Here is a 9,252-nt window from a genome sequence, read left to right as displayed (position 1 = left end):
TGCTTTCACTGGTAGTTCTTTTCGTGAATTTTTCACGAGTTCTATTTATGTCCTGGACCGTGGTCCAGGGGTGTTTATTTGTTTCCTCACTTTTTTGTGAGAAATTTATTTCCTTCAGCAAATCTGTTTGTTCGCTGATTTTTTCAGTCAACGCGTCGATTGCATTGGCCATTCTTTCTAGAGTTATCTCTAGACGAGCCATGCTATTATGGTTCGTTTCCTCAATCTTTTTTTGGATCGAGTTTATCGCATTTATTATGCGTGATTCCTGGTTTTCCAGGAGGAAGTTTGGTTGGGCGAGCAGCGACTCTCCCCAGTTGACATTTCCGCTTCTGGGGGTTCCAGAATGGGTTCTTGGAGTGAACACTCCACGCTCGCTTTGTTTAGGCGAGGCCGTTGCAGAGGGTGCTTCCCTTTCATAGAGGGGTCTGTTCGCTGGTTTCTCCTTACTTTTACGTAAGGCTTCCTCCACGAACTCCCTCATTTCAGTTCGCCTCCTCTTCATTATCTTGGAGACCTCCTCCGAAGTTGGCAACCTTGCCTTGTCTGGCATGGTGTGTGGGAGTGTAAACAGTGGAAGTTCTTTTGGAGCTTCCACGCTCTGGGAGATCCTGCTCTCAGGGCGTATTTTCGTGCCTTCTCGGGCTTTCAGCCTGAGAAGAAGTTGATCTTCACTTTCCGTCCTCCATTCAGACGGAACCTGGAACAAGTCCAGTAGTTTTTCGGATAGCCGATGCGGGGGCTCTTCCCTTTGTTTCCCTTTGTCTGCCTTTGGGGCTTGACTTTGGGACGTGAGGGGGGACTCCAGGGGATAGTGGGGCCCTGGAGTTTCCTGCGACTCTATCCGATCAGCTTTTTGGGCTGATCGTTCGGTGCTTACGCGTTTTTCGCGCAAGTCGATCACCTCATGAGGAGGTGATGGATCTTCCCCAGCTTGGGTTAGATCGGTATGTTGTGGAGTTCTGGGGGTATTTCGCCCCACACTTACTCCACGTAAGTTTCTAGAACCTTCAGGGACCAGCCCTGAAGTGGTTGCTAATGCCAGATCATGTTGATCCTCGTCACCGTCTGATGACGGCTTTTGGTTTGAATCTCCCTTGATGGGAGATTGCGGTTTCTTTATAAACCGCTTGTTTCTTTTTAGTGTCGCTGCAGATGCGACCTTGCCCCGCAAGGGCATGTTTAGGCGCCATAGGCGCTTCCGAGTCAGATGTTAAGATTGTGTAGTTGTGGGTTGTGTTGTAAAACACACCTCATGCACTTAAAAAAGTGTGAGGTCTTAGGGTTGCTCAGCACACAAGGCCGTAAGTGATACAAGATAGTGTATTTTACGGTGGTGTGTAAGCGGTTGCCTGGAGGTTCCCGCTTGCCCACATGACTATGTGTATCTAATTTACATGTGACTCGGGGTTTGGGGCTATTGCCCTGACAGAGGGCCCAGTAGGGTGTGACACAGGCATGTGTGGCAGCGGGCCCGATACAGACAGACGTCCCTGGCCACTCAGGCTGAAGTGGGAAATGTGAGAAGAAGGCTACTTCTCAGTTCCCACTTAGGCTATGTTTATATACATGCAGTTGAGGCCATGTGGGAGGCACCATGTCATCTACAGACACAGCCATGCCCATCCAGGTATCTCTGCAAGAGATCCTAGGAGTGCCTGGTGCATGGGAAGTCACCCGGTGCACCCGGGTCCGGGCATGTTACATCGCAGTTGGGTCAATGGTACATTGATATAAGGAAAGTCGTCCATGTAATGAAAGAAGAGAAGGAAAAGGAAAGAAGAAAGAAGAGAAGGAAAAGGAAAGAAGAAAGAAGGGAAGAAGAAAGGAAGAAGAAGGAAGAAGGGAAGAAGAAAGGAAGAAGAAGAAAGAGGGGAGAAGGGAGGAAGCAGGGGAGGGGGAGGGTAGAGGTAGTGGGTGGAGGACAATGGGATTGGGTGGGTCCGGGCCAGGCAGAGCAGGGTCAGGTGGGTGTGCCCTGACAGTGTAGGGGAGCCTGCTGCCAAAAGTGCCTTGGTGCATTGTGTCACCCATGCCCCTGCAGTCCCTTCCTTCTTGTAAGAGAGGACAAACAGGACTTGGGAGAGGGTGCTGGGGAATTCGGCCGCACGGACATAGAGGTAAATTCTGCACTCAGCCCTGAAGCAGTCGAGGTCCTCGCTGACTCCTGAGAAGGGGGTGGGGGGGTGACCTTAGGTGGTCTGAGGGTGGGCGCAGGCATGGACATGGGTATGTGGGCCAGTTCCAGGCCTGGCTTTCCATGATGGCCTGGAATTCCTGGAACCGGGCCAGCAAGTCATCATATTGCTCTTGCATCACCATGGTAGGGAGGGTCAGTAAGGTTGAAACCTTCTTCTGCTGTCAGGGAGCAACCTGGGGTTGAGAGCGCCCGGATGTGTCGCCCAGGACTGAGGGCCCAATAGGGTGTAGCATGGGTGTGCATACTAACAGTGTTACAGGAATGGGTTCCGGGGAACCCAACCTGAGCCGTTCGGCTCACTAATGGAGGTGGCTGCGTAGCCATCGGAGGGAGAGCGGAATGGGATGAGTGTCTGGCAGTGTAACCTGTGTGTCGGCCAACGGTAACTTGGCGCTCCTGGGAGCGTACCGGTAGCGAGTATGATGTGGGCTCCTTGAGGGAGCCACCTGGCTGTCTGCTAACAGGGACTTGGCACTCCTGGGAGCGTGCCGGTAGCGGGTGTGCTGGGAGTGTGTGGCTAGCGGTGACTTGGCGCTCAATGGAGCGTACCGGTAGTGAGGGATACTGGGACTCCCAAAGGGAGTCACCCAGATGGTGGCTATCGGTGACTTGGCGCTCATGGGAGCGTACCGGTAGCGGGAGTTGTTGGGGAAAGCGGGCTGGTGGACCAGTACACGGTAGTGGGTGACCGTGGGAAGTGGGACCCGCGGGTGCGTGGCCAGGCATCCTGGAGCTGCCTGGACCGTATCCTTCTCCTGAGGAGGTGGGATAGGTTACTGTTCCTGATAGGGAACTTCTGGTTGGATGGGAGTAACCACTCGACCACCCGGTGGACTGGTGGGAGTGGGCAGCAGGAGGTTGGGTGTGGGAATGCCCACCTCGTTGCGGTTTTGTCATAGAGAGGAGGAATAGGGAGGTGGACATGGTTCCAGGGTTACAGGTTGAGTTTACAGTGGTGGCACAATGGTGAGGATGTTACAATTGCGGTACAAGGTTTTAGGGTTATGTATTCGATAATGAACAACATCCTCGGCATTTGCCTTTACATGTCATATGACTGGTTTCTATCTAATATCAAAGTCTCAATGGTCAAGGGAAGTCCCTTGAAACTTAACAATTCCCCCAGCCAGCACCAAAACCCAGTGGGAAAGCTTGGCATGGAGTTTGACAGAGAAATATAATGGAGGGCAGAGACAACCTACCTACTTGCAGTCACGGACCATAAGAATCTAGTCCATCTCTATAACATCACCCCCCAGACTCTTATGGGCCAGTGTGCAAGTCCAAAGGGGCAAGGTGGTAATGCCAGACTGGTACTCCATACTCTAGGTCACCGAGTGGAGCCTTGTCAATTTCATCTCTGAGGAAGGGAACTTGAAAACAGCATTGTGGGTGTGGGCTGGGCTCCAAATGGTTCCGGTTCTAAGGTGAGGCCTCACAACTGAGTGGCAGCACCTAGCCCAAGTCCACTGGTCAGCCCGGACTGTATGATCCTGTGTGAAATTGTGCTCTGGTCATCCTAGCTTTGAAGGAGGCAAATGGTTTGTAGGGCCGCTTGACCAGAAATCCTGCTCCTCATGTGGGACTTCCATGCAGGATCGGATTGACATGGATTATAACAGATAGGTAAGTCCGCCAGGCTAATCGACAGTTGACTACATCATATCTCAGGGGTCGGCTGTTCCAGCAGGCAGTGTAGCAGTGAGCGGAGTGAGTACATGTGCTTGGGAGATACCCTGAGAATGTATGAGATGTTATGATGAGAGGGCAGTGCATCATGGGATGCGGCGTATGCAGAGGTTTAGCCAAGGAGTGCTGAGAATGTCCGGGAATATTCAGCAGGTAGAGAGGACATATCGTGGTCAACCAGCACAAGAGCGTCGATAGTGACACCAACATAAACACATTGGCTTGAGTGTGAACTGTGGTTGGGTTTCCCATCGACCAAAGGACCCCTTCGCTACAGCCAGTCGCTTAATGATCCAGGTGGGTACAGGGATTGGCCACAACATTCCTTGGTGGGGCCGGGGATGACCAATAACTTGAGTGAAATCATACCGAAACCGGCGCAAGTAGCAATGTGAGTGGCTTGCATACCAAGATGCAGGGTGTATCGGGAAGGACGGCCAGATGTTGCTATGCATTGGGAGTTTCAGAACCGTGAATCGAACCAACCGGCATCCAGATCGAGACAATTTGGTGGCCCTAACAACGCATCAGGATGTCTCCCAACGAGATCTGCGAGGAAAGAGGGCATAGGCGGGTGACTTCCCTAGCCAGGCGGCTGCCAAAGGCATCCCCGACATTGCGAGGGTGCCGTAATGTCCCGCAAGTTGGGTAAACGACACTCGAGATACACCTCTACGACCTGGCTTCCCGGTTGGGTGCACAGAGAACTACGTGGCATAATAACTCCTCTTCAGCTGGCGGTGATCGCGACCCCTCCGGTTGACTGGAAACTCGGGTAGACGAGGTCCTCTCCACTCTACACCCACGTTTGTATGCCTGCGAACTATTGTCAGCAACAGAGTCCTTGATGTGTGTGTGGGCGAGGATGCAGATATGCGGCTATCACACATCTGTCCACAGACGCTAGGTCTCGACCAGGCTACCGAGCGACAGTGGGGACGTGTTGATACAGTCTAGTGCTAAGAGGTAGCAAACTGTGTCAGCAAGAGCAGGTGGTCCCCTCCAGACGAACGACTCGGAGGACATGAAGAGGCCGTCGGAACGAGGAGCCTTGCTGGCTTTCATGGATGCATTTGACAACACTCACTTTTGGTGGCGAATGTAATGAGGGCGCGTACGGGTTTTCATACTGTAATGGTGCGCATTCCTTTCCTCGTTGATATCCTGTCCTGTAAGGATCGTAAAATAGCGCGCAGACGAGCCTTTCGGTGCGCGTCGACTCTGGCATGGGCGGAAGGTTCATAGGGTTCGGAAGAAAGGCACTCTAGTATAAGACCGCCTGACCCAAGGGACATGGCAACGACTGGGTTAAGCGCTAAGATACGTGTATGGTACAATTTTGGGGTGGGATTAGCCTCCACCGGGAGGTGACCACCGATGGTTTGGGACTCGATGAGTCTGGTCGTAATTGAGACTGCGATGTAAGAATGTTTGGTGCAAGAAAGCACGGGAACTGCGTGACTGCTAATGCTGGATGCGGATAGAACGATAGCAATTGGGCAGCAGACAAAGGGTAGCCCACTGAGCTGGTGTCAGTCGAAGGTGCAGACAGCTCCCCTCCACGACCAGAGGTATGAGGGTCCCCAGGCCGTCGGGAATTGTGATCGGTAGCTCCTGATGCGTCTTGACTGTACTGCGAGGTCTAACTCCCATCCCAAACCACTGACGCTACCCAGCGAATTTCGATCGGCCATGGCTGCCTCCAGGGTTAGGAATGGGCGCTGAGAGAGAGAGAGCACGGAGAAGAACTATGACAGAAGGTTTCGAACTAAACATTGGTAAATGGGTTCGTGGGACCGCGTGTCCCTCCCTTCGCACAGCAACCCATGTGGGAACTGAGGTGGAGACCAGGGGTCTCAGCGGTAGCTCGGGGAGGAGGAGGGAGAGGTTAGTCCGTTTAATACACTTAATCCCAAGTTGGATCTTTCATCCCCTGTATTGAGCGAGTACGAAGACGGGGCCTTGCCTATGACTTGTCTGGTGCAAGTAACCTTTTGGGTGATCCTCTGGCGGTGGTCCCGACCTCCTGGGAACCCAGTCACTGAGCCTCGGGGACTTGACGCCCTTTCACACACACCGGGCCCACCTGGCAGGAATGCAAACGACCGAACGGTGGGTGAGTGTGCAAGGACACGGGAGGATTGTGCTAGTTTGGAGGCCGGTTGAGATGGGCCGGTCTTCTCGCAGTATGATGCTGGGGTAGCAGGAGTGACCTGACTGGGAAAGGGATTCTTCAGATTGATCGGACGATGAGACCCTTTCAGAGAGTGCATCGGGACAACTGGAATCGGCTGATATGATGACCTGGCTATGGGCACAAGAGTACCTGAGGGCGCTGAGATAAACAGGCGGTTTGCGCGAAAAAATAGGCACCACTGCAAGCCTTTGGGCTGAGTCTTGACGTAGGTTTTCTTGCCGGCCCTCGGGCTCGTACTGTTATGTCTATAATGCCCCATAGACGATATTGGTCTCCGGTCTGAACAGCTCCATGCAGCGCGTAATCCATCGGGCTTGGAGTAATCGGGAACAACCTGCAGGTGGGGACGTCCTTCCCACTGACATCATCGATCGGGCCCGACATATAACCATTTGCAGTGGTGGTCTGAGCGAAGATCTGAACTGCTTCGCATAACGGTTCAACGAGGGTACAAATGGGATGACATAACCCGTTGAGAAACCTGTCCAATGTGAATTTGGCTTCAGTTTGAGGACGCGAGGTTCTTCCTTTAGCGTATAATCGTTCCCACACCAATGCTGACGGCAGAGAAGCAGGCAGACATGCAGGAGACGACTGTCACGATGACTTGGAGGCGAGATGTACCAAGTCCGGTGGGTACAACATTTCACGTGGATGGTGCCACGGTGCACGCGTCGTGCTTACCATTTCCAAGCACAATGACAAGGTGTGTATCCATTTGTGAAGTCCAAGACGCGACCTGGGTGGCTGTGCCAGGAGTGGCTCCGTGTGCTTCAACTCATATTCTGGCTCCTTTTGCATATGCGAACACGAGTCCCAGCCGTCAATGGGTGAGGCAATTGTGAGATGGCCGCCCTTGACATCAGGGACGTAACCTAGCCACATCAGCGTCATAACCCGAGATCCGCCCAGACGGGGATCAGTCATGTAGATGTTGCATATGGGAACTTTGTTGAGAGCCTGAGTGCCTGTAAAGGTGGGGCGCGTAATCATTCGGCATGTCGTACCAGTAGGATTAGTCGCAATCAGTGACCCGGCACTGACTGAACGGTGCGGGCTGAGCGAGTGTCCCCGCTTGTGAGGGTGTCGTGAATAAGCTGCCAAGATGTCCAACAAACCCAGCGAGGGTAAGGGTCCGAATACGTGACATACTAATACGCATGCTGACTCTGGAGGGTGACCAACAGGAAGGTCCAGCTGATCATGCAAGGACACATTGACCCTGCGTCGCGCTGAACTGGCAGTAGACATTGCGAACGAAGTACAAACCACCACTGAACCAGGCAGACACTCTTGCTGGAGAAAATAGTACGTAACTACAGCTGGAGGGTCCGAACGGACGTATGAGGGAGCTGGCCCAGCCGCATGGTGCATCATCCCGGGGGAATGCCTCGCGATCGGCGGGGGGGGATTTGACCATTCGTGAGAGGATGCAATCTCGACGGTACGACACACTGAATTAATGAACTGCTCTGTGGTCAGTGAATGTGCTGCCGCTGGGCGATGTAACGCGAGCCAGCTCGCCAACTCGAGTGGGGAATGCAAGGGATCCGCTGGAGAGTCCGACTGAACTGGAGGAGACGTCCGCTCACGATTCCAACCGTCGATGGGCGAGGTAATTGGGAGATGTCCGCCCTTGACCTTGGGGTCGTAGCCAAACTGCATCGATATCTTTGTGGTTCTCTCGGAATTACTCGATTCCAGCCAATGAGAGTTCCCATTCTTATGCACAATCTGAGTTCCACCCAGCCAGAGGTCAGACGTGTAGGTTTCTTGGCTGGGACCTTTGTTGAGAGCGGGTTCACCTGTGAGGATGATGAGTTGCCCTTCAACCTGAAAGGATTGACATGCTGAACCGATGACGTGTATCGGGATTAGCGGATGGATTGCCGTCGAACGATATGGTCCGTTCAAGCGTGCTAGTCTGGGAAGTCGACGCTCAGGGGCAACTGGAGAATCCGATTGGTCATGCGATGATGCCAATTTGATTGCACAGTGCGTCAAATCGATGAAAGATGTCGTGGTTGGTGTGCATGTTGCCACCGGGCGATACAACACATGCCAGCTCGCTGACTCGAGCGTGGAGCACGAAAGGGCAGCTGGCTGACCAGGCGATGTCATTGGCTCAATCACTTGACCCACCAAACCGAAGGGACCCGTTGTAATTGGCAAACCAACCACGGCTGAGTAGCGCAATTCGCAAGAGTGTTTTAGCTCGCATGGGTGATGTGGAGGATTTTCCAGAGGATCCAACTGGGCAAGTGGGGACAACAGTTCATGGGTCCGGCCGTCAAAGGGCGAGATAATTGGGAAACAATTGTCCTCATCAGCAGCGTAGTCTGGCCACATTAGTGTCACGATCTGAGTTCTGCCCAGCTGGGGTTTGGACGCGTTGACTTTGCAGCTGAGAGCTTTGTTGTGAGCCTGAACACCCATGCTGACTGAACGTACGATCGCTTGATGCGTCGAAACAATAGAATTCGTCACAATTGGTGATCCAGCACTAGCTGGATGGTACGGATCATACCAGTGCCCCAGCTCGTGAGGGTGACGTGAATAAATCGATGGGTCATCTGCCCCTGAGAGATTCCGCGCATACAGGCATACCAGCTCAGTAGGACGACACAACTGATCGGCCAGGGAGTCCAACTGGAGAGACGCTATGGTCAACAGGCGGACCACCATTGAGTGTACTTGTGAGGGCGTCAGCTCGATCACCTGGCACGCTACAGTGTCGGTATGCATCATGCATGGTGAGTAGGCCATGGGTGAGTGTTGCAGTTCATGTGAAAACACTAGCTTGGGAGGACGACGCAAAGGGGTGAACGGAATATATGACTGGGCGACCATTAACGTTGATTTGACTACACAACCCGCCAAACTGATGTGGTGCGCTATGCTCAATGCGTGGACTGCCCCTGAACGATCCAGTACGGGCGAGCGCGAGGGCTTGGAAGGATGATGTGCAGGAGCAGCGGGGGAGTTTGACCAGACGAGCGATGACGTCGGCTTGGCCGACAGACACATCAAGCTGCCAGGGAACATCACCATGGATGAGCGGGTGGCAGTTAAGCTATCTGGCTCATTCAAACACACTGGATCCGGTGGGCGCCATGAGGGTGCAGCCGGGCCATCTGATTGGGCCGTCGGGGACTTGGATGATGAC

General features: G+C 53.3%; 1 protein-coding gene across 1 annotated transcript; it reads right to left on the bottom strand.

The window, feature by feature from the left end:
• Positions 1–5,795: 5,795 nt before the first annotated feature.
• EI90DRAFT_3199693 (uncharacterized protein) lies at positions 5,796–8,998 on the bottom strand (the record flags this gene model as incomplete). Its single annotated transcript, XM_039066416.1, has 4 exons — positions 6,771–8,998; positions 6,476–6,643; positions 5,965–6,420; positions 5,796–5,822 (listed from the first exon to the last, which is right to left on the bottom strand). Exons 1-4 carry the CDS (start codon positions 8,934–8,936, stop codon positions 5,796–5,798), a joined length of 2,817 nt encoding a protein of 938 aa, XP_038915867.1. The 5' UTR covers positions 8,937–8,998.
• Positions 8,999–9,252: the final 254 nt, after the last annotated feature.

The sequence above is a fragment of the Cantharellus anzutake genome, assembly GCF_015039405.1.
Source record: "Cantharellus anzutake strain C23 chromosome Unknown EI90scaffold_24, whole genome shotgun sequence".
NCBI classification, from domain to species: domain Eukaryota; kingdom Fungi; phylum Basidiomycota; class Agaricomycetes; order Cantharellales; family Hydnaceae; genus Cantharellus; species Cantharellus anzutake.
The sequence above is the reverse complement of the archived record's forward strand: the minus strand, read 5'-3'. Positions and strand labels throughout refer to the sequence as shown.